The sequence below is a fragment of the Stenella coeruleoalba genome (assembly GCF_951394435.1).
Source record: "Stenella coeruleoalba genome assembly, chromosome: 2".
In the NCBI taxonomy this organism is placed as follows: domain Eukaryota; kingdom Metazoa; phylum Chordata; class Mammalia; order Artiodactyla; family Delphinidae; genus Stenella; species Stenella coeruleoalba.
The window spans coordinates 177372336-177399866 of NC_137147.1; the positions used below are offsets into that span (position 1 = coordinate 177372336).

A 27531-nucleotide genomic window follows, 5' to 3' on the forward strand; every position below is an offset into this window, starting at 1 on the left:
AGGCCCCGAGCCCCTGCCCCCCCCACCCCAGGGCGGCTGCCGACTGATGACTGATGTGGACCTCACTCAAGTGTCCTCCGGGGAGGGAGAGCAGAACAAGCAGCCTACTTTCGGTGAGGAGTGTGTGATTTGAATCCATAATGATTTCTTTGTCTGATTAATTCCCCCAGCCATGCGGGAAAGGCCGAAATGAATGAAACCACTGTTCCGGGAGGGCCGAGCGCAAGGGCTGTAATTGCAAAGGAATGAAGCGAGCCAACCGCTTCGAGCTGATTTTCACCTGGAAGAGCTCTGTTTGTGTGAGGCCCCCAAGTCCCATCAGAGGCAGGACTGGAGGAAGAGCCCTGTGTGGCCCTTCCCATGTACACATATGCAAATGGCACAAACCAGGCTGCTTCTGGTTTAGCACCCTTGAGATTCCCCTGCCCCCTGGCCTGGGGTGGAGCTCAGAGCCTGAAACACACAGCCTGGGCCCCCAGTCGCCCACCCCGCGAGCAGCACATATTTGGACAGAACGCTGAGTGCAAGCGTTTAGTTCTAACAAAGAAAACTTGCACGTCAGCAAAATATTCTGGTCTCCCTGCTCAGGGTCCCCTTGAGATCGCAAACAAAGCGGGTATGAGTCGGCAGGCCTAGAGCCTCCAGAAGAGTAAACACTGCCGCTTTTGACGTTCTTTGCTTTCCCTCCACAAAGACAGCGGGGGAGAGACCAGGGGAGGCTGACTGCCCGCACCAGGCAACCGTCTGGGTCTCCTGCGTCGAGGACTGGCTTCCCTTTTCTGCTCTGTGCTGTTCAGGCTCCTTTCTCAAGGACTGAAGTGAAATCAGCCAGGGTTTCTCTCACTCAAACAATAGAATGGTACTTTCCGCTTCCACAAATTAAAACCAATAGTTAGCACATGACTCTTCAAAAGAGGAAAAAGATGGAAAGAATTTCAGGGTGTGCTTCGTTGGATTACAGCATATGACTCAACTTTGTGGGGAAAAGAATTGGTCTGATGATCAGAGATTAAAAAATGTGTTTTTAGCCAATGCTCAGGATATAGAACATTTCAAAGCCTATGGTTTTAATCTGTTTTGAACAGTTCTTTCTGCTCTGTTAGCTCCATTTACTGTTACAATCAAGTCAGCATTCCAGGGTTATGAGTAACCAAACGGCTGTTGCCTGATGCAGCTGGCCACCCTCCGGACACCTGCTTTTTGAGAGAAAAATAGATGGGCTCTTGGTTACATCAGGTGAAACTCAGGTAAACTGGATACCTGGAGACAGTGAGGCCCTACTGGGCTCAGAACAGGACCAGGACGGGCTGATGAACAAACAGGATGGGGACAGATGGGTGGAGAAAGTCAGAGATGTTTCCAGGCCACACACCCACCTGGGGTAAAATATTGTGAAACCTGTTGTTAACATGTTATCGGCGTCTATGTGATAGGGATGGAAAAAAATCATTTTATTGTCATTAACCCAGATTGATGACAGCACCTTCTTGAGTATTTGCAGAGACGTCCAACAAGGTTTGGAGGGAAAATGTCAGGGGGTTAACTCACTTCAGCCTTAAGAAAAAAACTTGCCCAAATATTTAAGGGCTTCAATATATTCCCTCAAACCCTGGTTGGATGGGACACGGGAGCCCACCTTGTCTTGACACAGATAAGCCCCAAGCAGACCGCAGCCTCTTCTCACGGTCCTTTCTGTGCAGGACCCTGTCTGAACGCTGCTGCCCAGAGGCCTTGTGCTGCCCCTCTGTCCCCAAGGCTGCTCACAGGGAACAGGCCTGCTCTTTGCTCTCTCACGTAATGGGTGGGACAAAACCAAAGCACAATGAACCCTATTTACATGTTGCCAAGTAGGCAACGATCACACGAGCTTTGCAATATGAAAATGAAGGGTGACGAACGTGTCACGTTACCGTGGAACACTCTGCTGCCAGCCCTCTGTACGGGTTAAGGGTTTTCATGCGACGGAGGAATCTCGCCTGCGGGAGGGAGCATCTCGACATTCCCCACGTGAGCGATATTACTGCTTCACAGTCTGAGCTGCGTGTGAGTTTCGTGCATTTCGGGAGCCACCTTATTCTCTCCTCGGAAGAAACTGGTCCTCTTCTGAGCTGGAGTCACGCCTGGGCAGCCGGACTTACGTGAAGACAGGGTTTGGGTTGAACCCAAGGACTCACCGGCTCTGTCTCCAGTCCCACTTACTGCAGCATCGTCCTTCTTTGCAGACTCGAGCTGCTCAATGTGACTCCTAGTGACGCTGCGTCTACTCAGTGAGGACATGATTTGAGAACCCCATTTCTTTTCAAGGAGACAACTTGGTTTGTAATTAAATAAGCCTTTTAGTTTTAAAGTTTCCTATACAGGCCTGTCAACAAGGTGCTCCTTTCAGTATCTTGCACGCTGCCCACATCTGTCCTTCTACACTGGCTGACGTGGCGTGTGCGGCGGGGACGGATTCAGTTCTCGGCTTTTCCACTCACTATCCTTGTGGTTGTGGAGAAACCCAGCAATCTTTTTGAGCCTCCGTTCTGACAACAGTGAAGTGGGGAGCGGTAAAATCCCCCTCTCACCTCACAGGATCCGTTAACATTCAAACGGGAAAATGGATGTTGAAATCCCTTTGCAAATCACCATAAACGTACATTATCACTGCACAACAATTGGAGATGTGACACTTTCATTTATCCCACAAATATATATCAAGTGTTTACTATTTGCCAAGTGCTCTATGGCTCTGGGGGTATAGCAGTGAAACAAAACAAAACAGAACAAAAACACACAAATACCCAGCCTTCGTGGACTTTAAGTTCTACTAGATACAGAACCTTGTCATGAGGCAGTCCCTATCGCTGAGGCGATAGGAATTTCATGTGTACTTGGAAATCATCTGATGACTAGATTCCTGCAACAAACAGCTGATTATAACCGATTCTCAAGGGCCATCTTAATTACCCAAGATAAAGCCATTGCAGCAGTGTTGGAAAAGTTGCAGCCCCTTCCTCAGCTCCCTGCCCTGTCCTACCCCGAGTACCCACGTCTTCTTTACACTCTGCCACCCACTGCCTTTCCCAAGGGAGCTTTCTGGAAGTGTGGGGCACTGATGATACCAGGTTCCATCAGTGGGGACGGGAGTTGGGGGACCAATGCCTTGTGTCCTTAAAGGGATGGTTCTGAGAAGCAGACCTCATAGGACCTCGGGGGTTGCAGTAGGATTAAGCCCACGTCGCCCACAGGGGCTCCCTTCCTTGGTTCTCTCTCCTCAGCCTCCCCCCATGGTTCCCTCCCTTCTGCCGCCTGGTACCACCTTCTAATTACACCCAGCCATTCGGGCACTGCTTTTAGGGAAAGCCAAACTGAGATATTAACCCCATTTGTCTGCAAGCATCATTCACCAAGGGCTGATACTCATCAAAACATCTAAGAATAGAACACTGCTGGCCCCTGGAAAGAATTCAGGGTTTTCTGCAGAGTGATTTCCAGTTCTAGCCCCCAAATCCTATAACGTGCGGAAAACCATCTAATTTCCTACCTCCAGGACGTCGAAGGTGCAGCTTGCGTGATACTCCACATCAAAGTCATGGATGGTGAGCTGAACGCTGCTCCCAGGGGCGGTGTGAATGTACCAGATACACTCCTTGTTGGCAGGGTACCTGTTAGGGTAGCCGGGGCTACTGAAGGAGCCCGTGTCCCCAGACAACTCTCCACCACAACCTGTGAAAAGAGCAAGGCTCAGTCAGTTCCAAGAGGGCATCGGCCACTGGGAAAAAGTCAAAAAGCCAGCTGCACAAAACATAACTCAAAATGCACAATGCCTAGCTTAGGAGAGAAATTATAAAGTCATAATCAAGTTATAATGATCAGTTATAAAACAATGAGAAAAAACCATGGCTACAGCTTATTAAATTCACTCTTTAAAAAAAACTGATTATATCATTTGGGGCGATAATTCTCAGCTCTTATGCTCACCACATCAAAACTTTGGTAATATTTTCAAGACGTCAACCTAATTTTTAGATCTTCTTCGTTACATATAGATAAGAATTTCCTAGCAGGAAGTACAATAGACTGCACGCGCAGTCGACACCAGGTCGCTTGGTCTTCAGTTTCCTTGTATCTAATGCGTTATTTCTAAGTCCTTTCAGACCTCAGATGTGGAATTCTATGTGCTAAAAATCCTTACTTTGTATGAGAGACTGTAGAAAATTTAAAAATATATATATATGATATGTCTACAAAAAACCTTCACAGAGATGTTTATAGCAGCCTTATTCTTAACTGCTAGAACTTGGAAGCAACCAAGATGTCCTTCAGGAGCTGAATTAGATAAATAAACTGTGGTCCATCCAGACATGGGATATTATTCAACACTAACAACAAATGGACTATCAAGCCACAAAAAGACATGGAGGAGGGCTTCCCTGGTGGCGCAGTGGTTGAGAGTCCGCCTGCCGATGCGGGGGACACGGGTTTGTGCCCTGCTCCGGGAAGATCCCACATGCCGCGGAGCGGCTGGGCCCGTGAGCCATGGCCGCTGAGCCTGCGCATCCGGAGCCTGTGCTCCGCAACAGGAGAGGCCGCAACAGTGAGAGGCCCGCGTACCACACAAAAAAATAAATAAATAAATAAATAAATAAATAAAAAATAAAGTGAATGATAAATAAAAACAACAACAAAAATGATATAGGTCCTGGCCCTGGGAAACGTACATCTAAAAACCAACCAAACAAACAAAAAACTGACGTATCAAACCCAAGCATGGAAAAAGACTCTAGCATGTGTTTTATGAATGTATACATCATGCCTTAGAAAGTAATTAAGGCAAGTCATTATAACAAATAATCAAATGCTACAACACGTGGTACACAGTAAAACACTGCCACTGCCTACTGAGTGCATAGATGCACTTTACAGATAGTTCCTATTTTAACGCTCATAACAACCACACGGATCATTATTATCTGCATTTCTCAAATGAGCAAATCAATGCAAACATAGGTCAAGTGGTTTGTCCAAGGTACCTAAGTCGTGAGGGGTGGAGCCACCCATGCGCAGAATCTCCCGCTATCAACCGATCCGTGCAATCCGGCAATGTGGGCTTCTTAACTACTACACTCCACAGACTCACATAGTTGGTAAGAATTCAGAGATTTCAGAATGGAAAGGGAGAGAAAAATTTATGGAAGAAGTAAAACTTGAGGAAGGCTCAAATTTTAAAGACAAAATTAGAAAAAAATAAAGATAAAATTAGAAAAAACGATACATTTTTTTCCTAAAAATTCTAAATTTTTTTCTTTTGTTTTCCAAAAGCAATTTTTGGTGATTAAAATAAATTGTCTGGGGGCTTCCCTGGTGGCGCAGTGGTTGAGAGTCCACCTGCCGATGCAGGGGACACGGGCTCGTGCCCCGGTCCGGGAGGATCCCACATGCCGCGGAGCGGCTGGGCCCGTGAGCCATGGCTACTGAGCCTGCGCGTCCGGCGCCTGTACTCTGCAACGGGAGAGGCCACAACAGTGAGATGCCCGCGTACCGCAAAAAAAAAAAAAAATTGTTTGCTCTGTTAACATATCTCCCTTTTCTATTTTCCAGAATATTCTTATCAGTTGGTAAATTCTTCCAAGCATCTTCCCTTACTGAGCGTCAAGTCAAGGCTTCTCATGTTTAAAAATGACAATGCCTCCTCACTCCATTGTGAATGTATGTGCATTTTCACATTAAGACACTAAAGCTGAGGTCATGTCTACTATCCACCTTTGCAAATTTATTTGTCTGTACAGGGAATTAGAAAAAAGTGTTATAAAAGTTCAAAAGAAAGAGTTTTCATACAGAATCTCCACTTAACTGAAAAGAGCTGAGAATTCCAAGAAGAATCCTGTTTGTGTAAAGAAATCGGATTCCAGCTCAACACGCTACCATCTTCTTGAATGGCCAGTTTCCTGCTTCCATTTGAAAAACCTCTGTGTTTTCAGACTTTAAATTTGTTGCACAGGACAGCATCTTTCCTATCAAGTTTCTACTCTTATTTCTGGTTAAAGTCCTGCGAAAAAGCTATTTAAAATTAGACGTGTTGACATTGTTTGTAGCCTGTGGTGAATGTTTAAAAAAACATAAGTGCGTGAAGATTCAAAAATATTTTTCCTACTACAACCATCCATGGAAAACATTCCTGAAGCCAAAATCAGCACAGATTGTATATGTGCTCAGCACCACTGCACAACCCCAGGGGGCACCAGTCACAGTGTATTCCATCAGACGATGCTCCCTGGAGCTGTGCGACACAGTGGCCCATGGAAAGCATCTCTTACTAAAATACATGATAGGTAAGCAAAGCCAGTCTGTTACCCCCATTTTTTTCAACCTACATTTTCAGCTCCTATGGTTCTTAGTATCAGTTGTATCAAATAAGCAAGCCAATGAAAAAAAAAACCTTCGGCAGAAAATAACTTTGTGGTCACATAATATAAAGGAGAACAAGGAAATGGAAGCTTGGATACCTCACCTGCATTTTTATTTAGATTCAGCTCATCAGATAATCTAATTCCTTTTTTAAAATCATAGTTGATTCATCTAAAAGTCTGTATAATATTTTTCCATTGTCTTTTCCAATTGTTTTAGGTTTCCTTGTAAATTCCTTTGCAAATAGTAGGATACTAATACCCTTAACTGAGTTGCTGTAAGCTGGAATGATAATATCAGACTCTTGGCAGTCAATGATGCTTTGAAAAATTACAGTACTTTTTTATTTACCCACTTACAGCTCTGGAGACCCATAGAGTACTTTTCCCTAAGGTTTAAAATAAACATAAACAAGGTTTATAAAAAAACAAAGCACAATTTTATTTTTAGGTATGCCATGCTCTTTCCTCATGAATAGCACTTATGTGTGTGTCTCCTAAAGAGAAATTCCAATATTATTAAAAGTGATACCATACTGGGGAAAAATACTGTGTGCTTGTGAGGAGGAGACAAAGAAACTGCTGGAGCTTGAAGACTCTTTGCAGCTTTCTTTTTCTCCTTCATAATCTCACTATCTCTGAAGTTTAATTTACCAAAAGGTAACAACTTTGATTTAACAGTTCACATCAAACGCAAAATAGAACAAATTAATTCAGTGGTATTTTATGGTAAAAACTATAAAGTACTGAAATATAAAGTTAATTCTGATAATTATGGTAGAAATTTAACTCCCTCTTTGTATTTCTAAATTCTGAACGACATAAAATAACTTTCCAATTCCCATTCATCCATCCATCCATTCAATCAATATTTACTGAGCATATGCCATAGTACAGGCAGTGCTAGAGAAGCCAGGTATATTTAATGTCCCTGGGGAAAAAAAAATCCATCTGTAGACATAAAAAAAGTGCTATTACCACATGCCCTCCTGCAAATCATTAAATTCTTTTTGCTTTTCCTTCAGTTTGCAAAGAGTAATTCTAATAAGTTTTGATTTGAAAAAAAATAGTGAATTCTATTTTATCTTTCACGTGCTAATTGATGGTAAGTTATAAAGAAAAATAAATAAATCATTATGTCGAGTTGCCAAAAGATATTTTAGAATTTGCTAGTTTCAATAGTACAGCGTTGGCATAATTCTCTTTCGATACTAATTTCATTCCACAGATGAGAGACTTTTATCAGCATTTAGGCAGTTATGCTTCACTCTCCTGGGTATCATTTCTTTTTCCTAGATTTGGAAATTCTTTAATAAATGTGTACTTGGTATCAAGCAAAACAAAAATTTATGTCAAAATATATCTTTAAAAAACTGAAAAAATGGGGGGAAGTGTAAGCTGGAACGAAGTGAGAGAGTGGCATGGACATATATACACTACTAAATGTAAAATAGATAGCTAGTGGGAAGCAGCCGCATAGCACAGGGACATCAGCTCGGTGCTTTGTGACCACCTAGAGGGGTGGGATAGGGAGGATGGGAGGGAGATGCAAGAGGGAGGAGATATGGGGATATATGTATACATGTAGCAGATTCACTTTGTTTTAAAGCAGAAACTAACACACCATTGTAAAGCAATTATACTCCAATAAAGATGTTTAAAAAAACCCAAAAACTGAAAAAATGAATGTCTATTTTTTCTATGCTCTCCTTAAGGGACAAGGGACAACATATTCATAACAAAATTGAGAACATTTCTATTAACCAAAAAAAATGAAATATGTAATGATTTATTTGATAATTTGCTTCATAAATTCAAACTATCTTTTTTTTTTTTTTTGCGGTACACGGGCCTCTCACTGCTGTGGCCTCTCCCATTGCGGAGCACAGGCTCCAGACGCACAGGCCCAGCGGCCATGGCTCACGGGCCCAGCCGCTCCGCGGCATGTGGGATCCTCCCGGACTGGGGCGTGAACCCGTGTCCCCTACATCGGCAGGTGGACTCCCAACCACTGCGCCACCAGGGAAGCCCAATTCAAGCTATCTTTAGGTTAACAGTGAAACATTAGAACATGAATTTGGATAATTATAGATAAAAATGAAAAATAATAAATTCACACCAACAGTTGAGTTTTTAAAATTATAAATGAAAAACAAAAACTATAATTCACAGTAAATAGTAGAGATTTTTAAAGAGTATACAATGTGAATCTTTTGAATTGCATTTATACATCGTTTTCCACTTAATTAGCTGTGAAAAAGAGACTGGTTACAACACAGGAAATGTGACTTGGAACCTATATCAACACATACTGTCCCACTGCCAGTTAAAGGAAAGAGCAAGACAGTCCAAAAACTCCTATTGTGTTTAATTCTAGAGGAGAGAAAACATGTTCCAAACACTGAAATGAATCAAAAGCAAAATAATTTAATTCTGCCTCATCAACAATATCTTGTTTACATTGAATAGCAAAGCTGTTCATTTTCTTTGATTTACTATTTCTGCACCTTGTGTGGTAGAAACAAGTTTTGGTTTTGCTTTATTTTTAATAAAGAGTGTGGAATTCAGGGACTTCCCTGGTGGCGCAGTGGTTAAGAATCCACGTGCCAATGCAGGGGACACGGGTTTGAGCCCTGGTCTGGGAAGATCCCACATGCCGTGGAGTAACTAAGCTCCCGTGTGCCACAGCTATTGAGCCTGCGCTCTAGAGCCCGTGAGCCACAACTACTGACCCCGTGTGCCACAACTACTGAAGCCGGCGCGCCTAGAGCCCCTGCTCCGCAACCTCAATGAGAAGCCCGCGCACCACAACAAAGAGTAGCCCCCACTTGCTGCAACTAGAGAAAGCCCGCACGCAGCAACGAAGACTCAGTGCAGCCAAAAATAAATAAATTTATAAACAAATAAACAAATTTATTATAATTTTATAAATAAATAAATTTATTTTGTGGAATTCAAAAGTCTACTTATTTGGTAAAAGCTGCTTTACCTATGGAGCGGTCCCCAGTGTTTCTGATGTCTAATACTAAAAACCTTTCCACATAAACAAACATCCTAATTTTAATTTCCTAGTAAATTTAAGCTTACTTGGGGCCAGGAAAGAGAAAAACTGTTTGTTTGTTGCACTGTCTCCCTTGGTGTGAGATTCAGGACTTGATGGTCCCTTGTTAAAATACACTTTCTCCTGGGTGAGTCACAGAAGAAAATCTCTTTCTAAATCCAACCAGCTACTTTGGAGATGGAAACAAGGCTTCCAGAAAATCTCAGGTGCCGACATTTTATTTAGAGTAGAAATAATGGTATAGACACACCTGCAAATATTAAAACAAATGAAACTGTGGAGAAAACACAGTTTAGCAGGCTGTGCAATAAGTTTAAAAAAAATCATGTCATTGTCAGTCATGTCTGTGACCTTGGATGAGTGACCAGGGGGTCACAAGAAGGGTAGAAAAGGGAGGACAGACAAGGCTGGAGATGAAAGAAGTTGTATCGACCAAGAGCCAATGGGAAATGACACAGGAGGTGATGGGTAGACTCCCAAGATCCTCGTCATCATCACGTTACCTGTCTGGTTGAATGAATAATCAAATGTAGGAAAACAGAGAAGTTTTCTGTAACTGGGCTTCAGTCATCTAAACAGAGACAATGATTTGGGAAGGCACTTCAGAAGTCTACATGGAGAAAATAATTAAATGATGAAAATACTAACCAACGAGTAGCATGGAGTGATGAATAAAGAGCTCTGAGGGATACATATTCAGAAGAAATAGAGATAGGGGCTCTTTGCACCAACTGGTAAGAAAAGATTTTCATGGAGGAGACATGATTTCAGAGTTGCAAAACTTTTGGAAATATAATAATATACCAAGTAAAGCATAGGCCATGGCATAAGACAAAACATTCCAGCCCTGGCTATGCTACTCTTTGGATAACTAATTTAACTTTTCTAATCCCCAATGTCTTCATCCGTAACAGTGTTAGTACTCAACCTCATAGGGTTGTGATATAGATTAAATGAAAAGTCCAAAGTAAGGTTTTTAGCTAAGTGTCTTGCATATGACAATCACTCCATATATACTGTGTATTACAACTCAACAGGAGTTTATCCAGATCTGGGATAACACGAGAGAAAGACCTGGAGCTGGAAGAGGAATTACCACACCAGCTAAAGAGCCATCATGATCACCGATAAGACATAAGAAATCAATTCTTCACTAAGCTACAATAAAGATAGTTCATATCTGTATGGTAGTGCACAGTTGTTCAATGTGCTTCTGATGAGCACGTTAATCTTATTTGAAATTCATAACAACTCTACGAGGTAGGCAAGAGTGATCGTATCAGGCCCATTTTAGAGATGAGCAGAGTGAGGCTCAAGAAGGCTGCTGGACTTGTAACTCATATAGTGAACAGCGGATCTGGGGCCAACCTCCCCCCGCCAGCCCCTCCTGCCCCCAAGCCCCTACTCGCAGTTCTGCCTTCTCTCCGCTATGCCTCGTCGGGCGTTTCAGCCCTAAGGCCCTGGAACGGCAGTGTTGAACACCGCCCTCATTACCGTGCTGTCCATCTACTGAGGAAAAAAGTCACCATAGCAACCAGAAAAAAATAAAGCAAAATGCTTTTCCATTTAATTTGAGACAAATCTGACAAATCTAATATGCTAACATCGTCAGATATCAGCTGAACTGGAATAAAATAATGTCCTGAAGAGAATCATATGTTTTTCAGTTTTAATTAGTTAATCGTTAAACTTTTAGTGCTGGTGACTGACAATCTGTTTGATTCTACTTTCCTCCAAGCTCGCAGCCATCAACTGAAAGGAAGCGCTTACCTTATCAGCAGGAAGCACATTGATCTAGGGAACTCATAACAAGAAAGAGTTAAAAGTTGTTGCTTGGTGCTTTGTGACCGCCTGGAGGGGTGGGATAGGGAGGGTGGGAGGGAGGGAGCCGCAAGAGGGAAGAGATATGGGAACAGATGTATATGTATAACTGATTCACTTTGTTGTAAAGCAGAAACTAACACACCATTGTAAAGCAATTATACCCCAATAAAGATGTTAAAAAAAAAAAAAGTTGTTACTAAACCTGCTTACTTGTGAAGATAACTTAAATCTTTTCCATATATAAGCAAATAAATAAAATTAATTTAAAAAAACAATAAATAAAATTAAATTAGGGGCTTCCCTGGTGGCGCAGTGGTTGAGAGTCCGCCTGCCGATGCAGGGGACATGGGTTCGTGCCCCGGTCCGGGAAGATCCCCCATGCCGCGGAGCGGCTGGGCCCATGAGCCATGGCCGCTGAGCCTGCGCGTCCGGAGCCTGTGCTCCGCAACGGGAGAGGCCACACAGTGAGAGGCCCGCGTACCACAGGAAAAAAAAAAAAAAAAAAAAAAAAATTAAATTAAATTAAAAAAAGAACTTTGCTAACACTTTTTCTGAGTTTTTTTTTTTTGTTTGATCTAAAACAAGCAACGAGTTATAAAATTCCAGAACAACAACAACAAAAAGCATAGTCTACGTATGTTCTATCCTCAAGGTTTAGGGTGGCTGTTGATTTTTTGTTTTGTTTTTTGGTTTTAATAAAAGCAAATTAGCAATGAAACGGCTAGATGGAATTAGAAACCCAAAGTTTTAAAAGCACATTCTGTGTTTCCTGCAATTACAATTGCTCAAACCTCTTTACACTTGGCATTTTCCTGAAACTATGTTCCATAAACCAACAGCACTGGGAGGGCCTGCCCGCTTGGAAGTGACTCTGGGCCAAAGCCTGAGGCTGGAGGAAAAGGAACAGAGAACGGACCCAAACAGGACATCCTCACAGCCTTATCCTCTAATTTTGGAGGGAAATGTCTGAGAGATCAGGGTAAATGTGAAAAAGAAGCTGAAAAGCCAAAGTATAGTAAAAGAATAAATTTTAAATAATAAATGATGATGCCTCATCAAAATGAATGATGTATATTTTAATAGTTTTTCTATAATGTAAAAATAAAAACCTTCTCTTCTGCAGGACCTTGAGGGGAGACTCACTGGTCTGTCCAATTCCCCTCTGACATGCAAAAGGGCAGCAGGTGAAGGGGGCAGGGTCCCAAGGAGGAGTTACCAGTAAGGACTCTTTTCATAGGAGTCAGGCATGGGGTGCTATAATGAGAAACGGTAACTAGGAGCTCAGAATTTGGGAAAGTCCGACCCAAAACAAGGTTCAACTATTTCCTGCGGTACACAGGCCTCACTTTTTTTTTTTTTTAAATGGAATATAGTTGATTTACCATGTTGTGTTAGTTTCAGGTGTGCAGCAAAGTGGTTCAGTTATATATACATTTTTTTCTTCAGATTCTTTTCCCTTATAGGTCATTACTAAGTATCGAGTAGAGTTCCCTGTGCTATACAGTAGGTCCTTGTTGGCTATCTATTTTATATATAGTGGTGTGTCTATGTTAATCCCAAACTCCTCATTTACCCCTCCCTCCCCTTTCCCCTTATGGTAACCATAAGTTTGCTTTCTATGTCTGTGGGTCTATTTCTGTTTTGTATATAAGTTCATTTGTATCATTTTTTTTAGATTCCACATATAAGCAATATCATATGGTATTTGTCTTTGTCTGGCCTACTTCACTTAGTATGATCATCTCTAGGTCCATCCATGTTGCTGAAAATGGCACTATTTCATTCTTTTTTATGGCTGAGTAATATTCCATTGCATATATGTACTACATCTTCTTTATCCGTTCATCTGTTGGTGGACATTTAGGTCGCTTCCATGCCTTGGCTATTGTAAATAGTGTTGCTATGAACATAGGGGTGCGTGTATCTTTTCAAATAATGTTTTTCTCTGAATATATGCCCAGGGGTCGGATTGCCTGATTTACCTATGAGACATGCAAATAATGTAATTAAAGCAATTTTGAGCAGAAACTTTCAGGTTAGGTTGGAATGGAGGTGGAGACAGATACGAGCTCCTTAAAACGGACAAAGTTGTCTTATGGTGACCATGGCACATATAAGAACCACAAAAAGTCAGCAATTCCTGGTTTGGTTTTACCAGTTAATCCCCCAACAGTCTAAAAGTGCGTGGCACAGTCCCGAGGTATAGGAGAAAGGCAAGTGATAGGTATCCATCCTAAGAGAGAAGACTAAAATCAGGTCAACACCCTCTCCGAAGACAAAGCCATGAGTGGGGCGCCCAAATTCACCTGATCTTAAGGATTTGCAGATTCATATTCTGGGGGATTTTGCGGGTTAGACTGATTCTGTGAGGACAGAGAGGGCACCAGCTGGAGCAATCACGAGATTAAATCAGAGACGAAAACCAGGTAATGTAAAGGCCAAGGAATGGGAAATTCTCCAGAGGAAAAAGAAAGAAGACAAAGCAGGTAACTCCAGGAGAGGGGAAAGTTGTCAAAGCTGCAGAACCTCCTGTATTGGCTTGAATAGTGTCCCCCAGAAATCATGTTCACCTGGAACCTGTGAACGTGACCTTATTTGGAAATAAGGTCTTTGCAGATGTTATGAAGTTAAGATGAGGTCATACTGGATTAGAGGGGGGCTGAAATTCAATATAATTGATGCCCTTCTAAGAAGTGAGAGATTTGGGCACAGACACACAAAAGGAAGAGGGGCCATATGAAGACTGAGAAAGAGACTGAAGTTACACATGGACAAACCAAGGAAAGCCAAGGATGGCCAGCAACCAACAGAAGCTAGAAGTGGCAAGGAAGGATTCTTCTCTAGAGCCTTTGAAGGGATGGCTCTGCTGATACCTTGATTTTCGACTTTGAGACTCCAGAACTGTGAAAAAATAAATTTCTGTAGTTTTAAGCTACCCAGTTGTGGTATTTTGTTACAGTAGGCCTAGGAAGTGAGGCTGAGGGTCCTCTCCTGGGTTATAGACCTCACATGGCAGAAGGGGTGAGGGGTCCCTCTGGGGCTTCCTTTATAAGGGCACTAATCCCAACCATGAGGTCTTTACACTCATGACCTGATCACCTCCCAGATGCCCCATTCCTAATACTATCATTTTAGGGGTTAGGTTTCAACACATGAATTTTGAGGGGACATTAACGTTCAGACTCAGCACAAAGTCTATTGTTGAGAAAGCTAGAGACAAACTTAAGCTCAGTATCACATTAGGAGAAGCCAACTCAAGGGTTTAGGGTGAGGGTTCAGAAAGTTTCATCTTCCATAGGGATTTCATCCCAGACCCAGACTTTGTGATAATCATTTTGTCTAAATGTATTCCATACAGTAACGGATACGGAGTAGAGCTATCTACTTTCAGTGGTAGGGACAAAAAAAAAAAAAAAAGAGTGAAAGAATAAGGTCATAACATGCAGTTAATGACTTGGAAAATAGATATAAGGATGCAAGGAGCTCAAAAATCAATGCCAACCACAGTTATAAAATGACTTTTAAATTACCATGTAAGATGTCACATTAATATTCAAAATTAATATTTTCATAGCCATCAGACTCTCTGAGATGTTCTGAATCTGAATATTGAAGTGTTTCACCTTAGTATACCATTAAAAAGACATGAACCCAATGTACCCATATTTTAGGACTCTTTACATAATATAAATTTTAATTTCCTTTATATGAAAGTTTAAAAATCTTTCCTTTTGACCCAAACAAGTATAGTTGATCTTGGCATCTTTCCATTTTGATTAACTATATCCTTTTTCATCTAATCTACTCATTCCAACCAAGTTGAAAAATGGTTTCCCAGTAGAAATTCTTTGCTTACAATTCAGGAGAAATCAATCAATCATTCTCTCTCTCTTATACATTTTTGTAATTATTGAAGGTTTCTGAACAAAATATATAAAAACATCTTCCAAGGAAATGAAATGAGACCAAGGCAGCTGGACTAATTTCCCCTAAAGTAAGTAGTCATGCATAAGACTACCAAGAGCTACTTCATGAAATCCCCCAAACAGGCAAAGACAGAGGAAACATGTTCTCTTTATGTGATTTCCAAGTTCAACACTCATACTAAGTATTCATTCAAATCCGGCTTTGTTTCTATTTATTTCATTTATTTTTTTGGGCATGCTGCACAGCTTGTAGGATCTTAGTTCCCCGACCAGGGATTGAACCCAGGCCTTTGGCAGTAAAAGGGCCGAGTTCTAACCACTGGACTGCCAGGGAAGTCCCTCTTTCCATTTAATTATTTTGGTACACAGTGTGTTTGCAGGGAGAGAAGCTCACTGCCTCCCCACAGGGCTCTGCGTCACCCACCCTCACCCACCCCCATTCCTCCTCTCACCCCCCCCAACCCCCAGCCTTTCTTCCACAGCAAGGTTGCCCCTGATGGACCAATGGACAAGTGTAGGCAGCACCATGCCAACGGTCGTGGTGTCCTCTGACCCTCCAAGCTCTGTCCGAGCCTGAGCCATGAGACGATGTTCTGTGATGACAATAGGAAGGGTGCTGGTCCCTCACAGGACACATGCCTCGGGCGTCCAGTCAGCCCACGTCCCCTCTGACTGGGGTCCTGAATTAACCAAACCCTCAAGCGCTCCACCCTCGTCCAACCAATCTATTATGGGGTAGCTATCCTTCGCTTTAATAGCAGTTCTCTTGTAAGCTCTTTTGCATAACTAAGCCATGGTAACAGATTAGATGATCTCTGTGGTCTATCCCAGCTCAAACTGTATGATTACAGCAACCATATGTAGCCACTCCAGAGAAAGAACACTTTACGAATGAGGAATAAAGCAGATACTGTGTTGAAGGACAGACAAGCAAACTCAGCTATTTTGAACTAGTTGTTGGCTAAGTACTGCGCTTCACCCCCATCATTGCTATGGATGAAGGAGCTGTGCAATTCAGCGGGGAGACCTTGGAACTGGAACATTATTTACTTGGGAAAGACAGCACACGTTCTTTCAAAAATAGCCATTATCCTCAGTGGGAATTTAGCTGCAAAATTACCTGCTATAAGCTCTGACCTTCTCTGCGTTGCAATATCATCTCATCTTTTTTGCAATGAAAAATTGTGGGGAAAAATCATTTGCTTGTAGGCAGAGTGCAGCTGTGTAAACACTTGGGAGTTCGACACCACACACTTGGTTGTGTGTCCTCATTCCCTCTTTGAGTTTGGGGAAGTTACTTGACTTCTCTGACTCCTCCCTCAGTTTTCTTACCCATAATATGTGGACGACGATGCTGATTTCAGAGTATTATTAGGAGAAGACAAGAGATCGTATTTTTAAAATGCTGGCCAAAGGCCCAGCACATGGCAGAAAGATAACACCAACTTTTCCAAAATTATAGTATCAACATTTTAAATAATTACTTGGTCCAGTAGTAATAAATGAGGTGTCAATTAAGTCAGTGCACCAAGCATTTAAATCATATTTTCGTTCGCTCTTAACATGGTCACGTGGTTTTATTTTTATCACCATTAACGTCTTAAAATAAATGTAAAATTGCATTTAGGTAGTATTGATAAATCTGTATTATTTAGCCTATGAGTAGTCTGAAAGTATAACTAGAAGGAGAAAAAAATCAGGGATAAGGTATATCAATGTCATCACTTATACAGAGAACACAGAATTAGGTTAAATTAGGTTAGGTTAAATTAGGTTAAATTACTAGAATGTAATTACTATCTTATACCAGAGATTCATTCTTGGTTTTGTGAGTCAAGGCCACGGAAGGCTGACTTTAGTTTCTCTGAATATCCAGCGGCATATCCAAAAAAACAAGTCCTCAGATACATAATGTCAGAGATAAGTACGGCATTATTTAAGTAAACGCTCAAAAAGAGAAATCTCTGGGGACAAAAATTATGTTCTACACTGAACATCGTGTTTATTCTGTGTTGGTTTAGTCATTTGGGGCTAAGTTTGAAACTGTGGAAAAAAATGCGTGGTTTCTTTTTGCACTTTGTACAGAAAAGTGTGGAATCCCCTGGAACGTATGTGCAGTATCTATCAGGGGTGTTGTTGCTAAGGAACCAGAACACAAACAGAAGGTTCGAGAAAGCCCTTCTTTTTGGCCCAAGTCTCAAGGACTATTACAAATTGTGCAATATATGATTTGGGAAGGTCATGGTTGTTTGAGGGTTACTTTTTTCTTTTCATAACTGTTTGAAAGAGTAGCAATGGAAATAGAGCTCAACCTCTGCAAACGGTAGTGACGTGGGAATTGGGATGCCAGACTCCTAAAAGGTTGCCACTGGATACGAGACTCAGAGCCAACATTACATGAAGGTCAACTCTGTGTGTGTGTATTTTCCTTTGTCGTCAAGGAGGCAAATAATGTCAGAATTTAGCTTTTCCGCTCATAGTGAAATGTCTGCCTAGGTTTAATGCTGCCTCTGGTTACTAGGACCTTGCTGGAAAAATTGTGAAACCAAGGCGAAAAGAACTGCAGGATTTTCTTAGTACGTGATCATCCCACTTTTACAAATTTATAAACAGATTTTTTTTTACATTAGCATCATCCATTAAGAACTTTTTTTCCAATAAAGATGTTAAGTGAGAACTCGCCATAAATAAAAATCAGACACAGTATCATAATACAGCAATCTGTGCTTTGGTTCTCCATGAAGACTGTACTCGCTTTCAGTCTCCAGGCTTAAACGTTCTCTAAGAGTAACACAAAGGTGAAAGTCCAAAATATCAAATGGGCTGAAGTGGCCAGAATAAACAGGACGGGATAGAGCATGTATACATGTGAGAGAAAGCCTAATTAGCAATTAGGGAAATAACTTTTAAATTAGACAGAACTAATGTTCCTTAAAAGCTTCTCTTTTACTGAAATTTTGACCACACTGAACAAGATTTCTTTATCTCGTATCACACAACATCATAAAACAATCACAGGAGTCTATGTTTTCCCCCATCTGTCTTTACCAAGAGCCTGCTTACAGATTTACTGAACAAAGGGCACATTCTTGATCGCAGCTGAAGTTACCTTAGAGGCAGAGTGGGAGAGGTGTTTTACCACTTCTTTCTCTGTGACCTTCTATCACTGCCCAGCAGGAAGTGACACGAGGAGAGAGAAAGGTCTCTGCCTGAGATTGAGGACCAGACTGCGTGATTCACACCCTGGCCTCATGAGCCTGCCGCAGAGTCTCTGCTGACCACAATTCAAAAGCCACTTTCCTGGGGCTTCGCTGGTGGCGCAGTGGTTGAGAGTCCGCCTGCCGATGCAGGGGACGTGGGTTCGTGCCCCGGTCCGGGAAGATCCCACATGCCGCGGGGCGGCTGGGCCCGTGAGCCATGGCCGCAAAATCACTTTCCTGGCGAGCACCTCCAGGTTCCTGTGAATGTCTGCATGGTGAGGAGCAGGGCTCGGGACAGACACGGGAAATAAAAGCCAAGTTCTTGCGATGGCTCCCATCAACTGGTCTTCGACAACTTGTCCTGCCTCACCTTCTGTCCTCCTTTTAGCTCCGTATTTCTCAATCGTGTTCATTATTGCCCTTCTAAGGAGGCTTTTTGGATATTTTTTCCCAATTGCTCAAATAATTTAATATCACAGATATAATATATATCTGCTGTGTACTCTATGTATGAGTGATTTATACATGAAGCATAAAGTATTTTCACCCTCCCAAGAAACAATTCTCACCCCCTTGGCGTGGGCGCTGGGAGTGTGTGCTTTAGCCGAAATACTTACCGGTTGAAAACCTTTGCCATAATCAACCCAAGCTTCCCTGCTTCTACTTAGAAATGCCTCCCCCTCCCAGAGATTTGACTGATTCTTATTTATTCTTTAAAACTCGGCTCAAGTATCCAAGCGGCCTGGAGGGCCTCTCAAAGTCCCTGCGGCCAGCCTAGGTCTCCCCCGCCCCCCAGCATCACGGATCATGGATTCTGCCCTTGCTTTGTCTGTCTCCGCTACTACTGACCAACTCCCTGAAGTCAAGGATGCTGTCTCCTTCTTCTCTGTTATGGGCTGAATTGTGTCTCCCCCAAATTAACACACTGAAGCCCTAACCTCCAGTACCTCAGAATGTGACTGCGTTTGGACATTGGGCTACTACGGCAGTGATGAAGCCAGAATAAGGCTTCTAGAATGGACCCTAGTCCAATCCGACTGGCCTCCTTATATGAATAGCAAATTTGGACACACAGAGCCATCAGTAGGTTCACACAGACAAAGCCACGTAAGGACACAGCGAGAAGGCTGCAGTCTGCAAGCCAAACAGAGGGGCCTCAGGAGAAACCAAACCTGCTGACACCTGATCTTGGACTTCCAGCCTCCAGAACTGTGAGAAATAAACTTCTGATGTTTAAGCTACTCAAGCTGGTATTCTGTTATGGCAGCCTGAGAAAACAAATACACTCTCTACATTTTATAAACGCCAAGCCCAGAACCCGGTCATGAATAAATATATTCTGGTTGGTTGGTTGAATGAATGACTGAATGAAAACATGTCCTCAATACATATCACAGAGGCCCCAAGTAATCACTAACACAAGATGCAGAACCACAAACTGTTCTTTGAATTACAAAAGATAAAACCTTTGTCCTCAAAGGGTGAGCCTCCCAGGAACCCCAGCACAGATACTCTAAATCACAAAAGGAATAAAAAACGACAAATTAGATGGAATTCCCCTGAAAGACCAACAATAGCAAAGACTACTGAAATGCCCATGTGAGGAGGGAAAGAACTGAGGGAAGGTTTACGAGAAATGTTGCTGACCTCAAGGAGGTTCTTTGCCAGGGCTCTCAAAATGCATCTTTTAGAAGCGCTTTGATACCGTGCTGCGTCTCCACAGGTGGTCAAGAAAGCGCTGGCTCATGTTCAAACCAAGCCAGCCATGCAGGATCCGGATAGAGTTTTATAAACCCCGAGCTGATCTCTGAAAAACCCTCAAGGCTTGAGAAATCTCGTTAATAGCTGAAAAGATGAGAAAGTGGAACCAGCCCCCATTCAAGAGGCTGATGTCATCTATCTCCCCAGAGAAAAGGCCACTCTCTCCTTTGTGAAAGCCCAGGGTGACATCACCCCCTGATCCATGCACTTCGCCCTTCCTCTGCTGTTCCCAGTTCAGGGGTTTTCTCCCTTTGCAAATGTCACCCTTTCACTCACAAAGCTCCTTGACCTTGCTTTTTGCCGGATTCCACTGCCAAGTGAAAGAGGGCCCCTGGGAGGCGTGATCAGAAGAGGCGAGGGCTTTGTGCAGCTGGCCGGGAGGCCCTATTCACGCAGCTCGCAGAAAGTTCTATATTCCCTTCAGCAACCCAGATGCAGGTCCCCGAGGCCAGGCCAAATGCAGCCCCCAGACAATGCTGTCAGCGCTGAATACCGCACACCGTTTAGCCAGACAGGGCAACTGTGGCCATTTCTTCCTTTGCAGAGTGGGATTCTCTTTGATGCTTTGCATAAAGGCGACGCAGTGTGGTTAATCTCACACCCGCAACACAACTCTAAAGAAGTACCCACAAAGAAAGCCCGACTGTAGGTCCATTTTCTCAAAGCAAATAGAAGATCTGTGTGGGCGACCGAGAGGCACGTTTTGTGAGCGGGTTTATTTATTAATTGGCCTCACGAACGAAGCACATGGGGAGCCTCTTCGGCAGCAACGGTCAGGAAATGATGCCACTGCAGACTCTGAACTTGCAACGAAGAGGCTTTTGGACTTCTCACTGCATAGTTTGGAAGAGACTGGGAGGGGAAAGAGGGTCTGAAAGGAGATTTGATTCTAGTGAAAAGAGGCTCAGAGTTTAAAGGCACTTTCTCTGGCCCGTGCGGAAGAGCAGCTTCCCGGCCAGTGTCAGCCTGGGTGTCCCGGCCCAGCGCTGGAGCCTGACTCTGAGATGCGGATCTGAAGAGGCTGCGCTCAGACGACGTTTCTGAATTACCTACACAGACACACATGCGTGTGCACGCAGGCACATTCAGGAATATTTCTCTTTAATTTAAAATTGAGACTAATTTTTAAGTGTATTCTGGACCTTGTATCTGTTTAATATTTAGTTATGAATATTATTATGAATATTACTTATTGAATATTTTGTATTCAGCTCCCACAACAATGCCACGTTGCTTCAGTGCTTCCAGATGCCACTCAAAACTCATTTCTCTGTAAGTCAAAGACAAATGTTGTGTAATATTGCTTATACGTGGAATCTAAAAAACACAACAAATTAGTGACTATAACCAAAAAGAACAGATTCACAGATAGAGAGAACTAACTACCGGTTACCAGTGGGGAGGGGGGAGGGGCAGTATAGGGGTGGGAGTGGAAGGTACAAACTATTGGGTGTAGCACAGGCTCAAGGATGTGTTGTACAACACAGGGAAGACAGCCAATATTTTGTAATAACTGTACATGGAAAGTAAACTTTAAAATTGTATAAAAATAAATTTTTAAAGGACAAGAAAAAAAAGGAACTGAAAACCAACATTTTATTTCAAGTAAACATGTTTTTTTGTATGCACATGTGATACTTCAAGGTCATAAATGCTTCAAAGCTCAAGTCCAGATAATCTCCCAAATAAAGATGCATAAAAAGAAGAAAAAACTTACAGTTCTCTGAAATCTGAAGGGTTTACGGGAAAGAGAGGGTATGAGCCCGTCCCTGCCCGAGCCCCTAACAGTGAGGGACCCAAACGCCACTGCTTTGCTCTCCAGACCCTCCTGCTGGACCTGTGACACTGGACTCCAGCCGCCCTGGCCGTGTGGATCCCCACGCGCACCATGCCCCCTCCCACCACAGGGTCTTTCTTCTACGAGGAACCCTTTTCCTTCTCCTATTTGCCTCCTTAGCTCCTGCTTATTCTTCGATTTTAGTTCAAGAGTTGCACCCTCATGCAGGACTGCCCTGGCCTCCTGTGCAGGTTGAATCCCCTTTTGTATGCTCCTGTGGCGTCATCACACCACTAACTTCATGTCTATTTATGTGCCCCTTGGCTGGATGGCTCCTTCCCCCAGTCGCCTGTGAGCTCCCAGAGTGTAGGAACCAGGCCTGGGGCAGGAGTCGCACACTAACAGTTCCTTAGTATCTCTGGAAGGAACACGGGGATGACTAGAAATCAGATTTATGTCTTCAGGTTACCAAAAACAGGTGAGAAGTGAGGGAACCTCTTCCATTGGAGGCCTCCTCCCTGACCCTTCTCTTTTCTGTCGGCCCCTCTTCTCGGCTGTCTCGAGTTACAGACGTAGTTCAGATGCTGAGTATAAACTCAGCATTGCGTGGCTATAGTATATGACAGTTAATTTTGCACAGATCTAGACCACTAACAGTCTCCTTCCAGAAGGTTCTTCCCAAGCATAATTTACATCTAGTGGCACAGAGTTAAAAAAAAAAATTTATTCAGTTCTGGTCCTATCTGGCAAAATTTTGTTGCACAACTCTGGTTCCAAGCTTAGCAAGTTTTCAGCAATTGGGAGTAAGTTTTGAAATAGTAAACAGGTTACGAGAATAGACAGAGGATGTCTTTGACTCTCCCAAATGAAGACAGATTCCAAATGGGACTGGAAGAAAAAAATTTTCCCAACCAAAACTCAAAGCCGTGCCTAGTGTGTTGGCTGGAGAAACCCAGTCGTCCAGGGTAGCCAATAATGACCATGAAGTCCTTAGTGTGGCCTTGGACTAGTACGGCTACAACGGCCTGGAGGGGAGAGGAAGCAGCGCACTGAGGAGAAAGATATCACCAGCAAAATAAATCGCTTCTCCTAAAATGCTCCGTCCTAGCGGCATGGCAGAATTACTTAGGGAGATTTTCAAAATTAGCAGTAGTCAAGGTCCCACCGCAGACCAATGGAATCCTATCTCCTGGGTTGGAACCCAGGCACCAGTACTTGTGAAAACTCCCAGGCAATTCCTGCGTGTATCTCGGGCTGAGGACGGTGCCCCTAGGCCCCGAGCCTCGGTCTCCTGGTTGGCATTTCTTACTTCCCACTCTCTGACTCAGTGTCAGTAGGATAAGGGCTGGGGCCCCCGTGAGAAAGAACCTCACCGCTTCAGAGTTTAGAGAAGAGAAAGCTCCCCGAGTGTGGTCTACAGAGACACGCCAACGGCATCACCTGGGAGCTTTTCAGAAATGCAGATCCATGGGCCTTACCTCAGCCCTCACATCAGGATCTGCATCCTAACAAGATCCCCAGTGACGCATATCCACGTGGAAGCTTGAGAAACGCCGTTCTGGAAAATACCCTTTGCCCTTCAGAATCTGGGCCATGTCCCAAGATTTTCCTGTTTCTTCTAGGTCTTTCCACACTGTCTCCAGTTCCCTCAGAGCCAGGCTATTTCTGAATCACACAATACCAGAGACGGGCTGTATTACAGAGACGACTCAGTCCAGCTCCTTCATTTCATAGATCAATAAATTGACATTCCAAGGTTAACTCTACCTATTTGATGAAAAGGACAACCCCGAACTTCCACAAGCTTAATTATCAAAGCTCATACACTTTGGGAATTTATAATCTGTATTTCAAGTTATAAGTAGCTGTGGATTACCACTGAATATTTTTAAATACTGAAAAACCCTATACGTATATTTTAACAAAATATACTCAGGCTCCAGTTCATAATAATAGAATGTCGTACACTCTCAAGTATACGATAGGGTTCTTCAGTTGTGTAAAGTGCTGCAATGCATATAATACCTGTACTATGACATTAAAAACCCTCAACACACATTCACGTATGCTCACCCTGGGCTCACCCCTGATTGTGACAGCAGGACCACCGTTCAGAATGTCTGTGTGTGATTCCAGGCGTAACACGGCAACTCCACTCCTCCTTCAAGCTGATTGAATCATAGTAGTGAGCCCTAAGGTCTTGGCCTAGAACTGCTTGTGCAATATTCACGAGGACTATATTTTTCAGGTCTAGATCACTCTAGGAGAGTGGTCCTCAACTGTACTCGCCAGGGGGACTAGTTAGGACACAGATTATTGGGCTTCCCTTCAGAGTTTGCCATTCCATAGTTCTGGGATGGGGCCTGAGAATTTGCATTTCTCACAAATTCTACTGCTGCTTTGGGGGACCAGGGTTTGAGAAGCACTGCCTGCGGTCCTCTGCCTTTCGACTGGCCCACATGAGGTCAGTCTAGAAGTTTCAGAACTTGCGCTTAAAACGAATTTTCATCTTCAGAGGAGTGGTGATCCCTACCTGTTTCTGGAACCACCAGTGCGTAGGCAGGCTTTCACCTGCCCCTACTCGTTTGGCAGATGTGACCCCTGTCTTTGGCTTAGTGCATCACTGGCTCAAGCTTTCTGCTCGGGTCCCCCTCACAGCCCAGTCCTCTCCCTCCCCCTTCTCTCTCTGATCGACCCTCCTTCCTTCCCTTCTATCCCCGTCACTCCTTCTCTGCTCAGTGTCAGGGTGAGTCTTAAATCTCATTCTGTTCCACTCCCCCGAGAGACTCCATCGCACCCTGTGACCTGCTTGCCACACCCAGGCACAGGCCTTCACCCCTAGAAACTTCCTTCTGCTTCCTCCTTTCTCGTAAGCAATTTACGGCTGCACCTCCTGAAGCAGTTACCCAAATCCTGTCCACGTGGACTTCACTTCTGGTCTTAACTCCAACAGGATTCAACTCTCCAAGGGCCACCAACGTCTGAGAAAACTTTCTGAGGCTGGGCACTAGATTACCACGCAGGTTCTGAGGCAGGAGATAGATGGGCCCCAGGCTGAGCAGCTGGAAGCTGTCCCTTGTGGACAGACGCTCCATGATAAAGAGAATGGAAGGAGCAAGGAGGAGCTGAGCCCTGCTTGGAGAGAAGATAGAGAGACCATATATTCCCCATTCTTTTTTTTTGCGGTACGCGGGCCTCTCACTGCTGTGGCCTCTCCCGTTGCGGAGCACAGGCTCCGGACGCACAGGCTCAGCGGCCATGGCTCACGGGCCCAGCCGCTCCGCGGCATGTGGGATCTTCCCGGACCGGGTCACGAACCCGTGTCCCCTGCACCGGCAGGCGGACTCTCAACCACTGCGCCACCAGGGAAGCCCTATTTCCCATTCTTGAGGTCAAGGAGACCTCGCAAACTACACATGCACAGAAAGGGTCCTCAGGACTCGGAGAAGGGAGGGGGCACCAGACCATAATATGTTCAGACCATAATATGTCAACTTCCCAGAGACCCTTGAGCTGAAATCCACCTTTGCTAAGAAGTGCAGGCGCACACAGGGGAGGGCCCCGAGTCAGACCAAATACGGACTCAGAGCCAGACAGAGCAAGATGATTGGCCAGAGGAGACCCGGAAGAACTGCCCCATATAAGTGATTTAAACGACCCCAGAGGCACAGCTCTCTCTCTCAACCTAAGCCCACCCGTGCTTTCTCCACACGTATGCCTCTCCTAATAAACACTTTACCTGCTTCACTGTTTTCCACCTCTTTGTTAAAATTCTTTTTACAAAGCAGACGAGAGCCGGGGCAGCACCGCGGCCTGGGTTCAATCCCTAGTCGAGGAACTGAGATCCCGCTTCAAGTTGCCACAGTCATGGGCACCCCACAGCCACCGAAGATCAGTTCCACTATTCGTGAATGGTACTGTTTCCAAATATAGAATTGCAAAGGGAACGGTTCTTGGTCAAATAGCAACTACCAAATACAACTGAGATCAGCAGAGGGCTTACCTTGGATGAACCACTGCATCTGGAATCCTTTCTCATGGTAACCGACCCCGTCGGTATAAAACAGCACTTGAAGCTTGGAGCCCGTGGTGCTCCCTGAAGGTGGAATGTCTGCTCCACAATAGCGCCCCATGCGCCGTGGGCCATCATACAGCTGCAATCAGAGAGAGACCTCCCAGTGTGAAAACCTACAAGGCTTGTCAGATGGAAAAAGCAAAGTCCCCTCGTGCAGCAAAAGCTGTTCCTTGCTTCAAAAGTTACGGGTAAATCTCCTGAGGTGGGTTGAGTGCAGGAATTAAAAATAGATAATTATATACAGAGAGGTCCCTCCAAATTATTGGTTGGCCAAAAAGTTCACTTTGGCCAACCCAATATAATCCAGGCACAGAAGAAGGAAATGCTGGGCCAGGGGAGATGGGTTCACATATGAATCACACGTGAGAGATGTTCAGTGAATAACAGTATTGTAACTGTAAGCTATAAATTTTTAAAATAAATACTATCTGTAAACAATTAGACATTTTGGAAAACTCTGAAAGGAAGATACAAAAATTAATCCCACAGAAGAGAACCACAGTTAATATTTTGTTAATACCAGAAGCTTCTCTTACCAACATTTTTTTCATTTGTTTGTATACGTACATACACACATACGTGTGCAGGGGAATGTGTGCGTGTATCAAGTTGGGCTACATTAAATGGTGTTCCCTGCTTTTCACTAAATAGTCTATGCAAACATTTTTAATAGTGGCACAAAATACTACGAATATGCTGTATTTTTTTTTTTTATAAATTTATTTATTTTTATTTTTGGCTGTGTTGGGTGTTCGTTTCTGTGTGAGGGCTTTCTCTGGTTGTGGCGAGTGGGGGCCACTCTTCATTGCAGTGTGCAGGCCTCTCACTGTCGTAGCCTCTCTTGTTGTGGAGCACAGGCTGCAGACGCGCAGGCTCAGTAGTTGTGGCCCACGGGCCCAGTTGCTCTATGTGGGATCTTCCCAGACCAGGGCTCGAACCCATGTCCCCTGCATTGGCAGGCAGATTCTCAACCGCTGCGCCACCAGGGAAGCCCTCTGTTCCAAATATGCTGTATTTACATTATAATTCTACTGTTGTTCACTTAGGATATTTCCAGTCTGGGGGCCAATAAATACAAGTCTTTGCCTGATAGTTTAAATTTCTCTTAGGAAAGATTCCTATAAAGGGAATGAATTAAAGAGCATGATCTTTCATGGCTCTGGATATATATTTTTAAACTTCTTACCAGAAAGTTTATACCAATTTATTCTCTCACCAGCAGTTTATGGAAATACTTTATGACTGCCATTATTTTAAAAACTGGGGCTAATAGTGAAAATTTGTTTTCTTTTTGTAATTGTCTTAAGTTGTTACTTTGGGGTTGAAGTTTCTTTCATGTTTACTGGGCATTTCTTTTTCTTTTCTTGCAACTTTTCTGCTGAGGTCTTTGCCCATTTCCCGACTGAGGTACTTATACATCCTGTTGGGTACCTTTTATCTGCCTAATTTCATCAGATACATATCTCCAAACTAAAAAAATAAACACCTTTGCCATATCTCTTCAATTGGTGAAAATAA

At 43.5% G+C, this 27531-nt stretch overlaps 1 protein-coding gene across 1 annotated transcript in view; it reads right to left on the reverse strand.

The window, feature by feature from the left end:
- CUBN (cubilin) overlaps window positions 1–27531 on the reverse strand; it is a 263561-nt gene that overhangs the window by 150520 nt on the left and 85510 nt on the right. Inside the window, exons 28-29 of the mRNA XM_079913331.1 lie at window positions 25942–26092; window positions 3527–3708 (exon numbers count right to left, since the gene is read on the reverse strand). Of these exons, the coding sequence (XP_079769457.1) occupies window positions 3527–3708; window positions 25942–26092 (333 nt within the window). The remainder of the gene's footprint in view (window positions 1–3526; window positions 3709–25941; window positions 26093–27531) is intronic.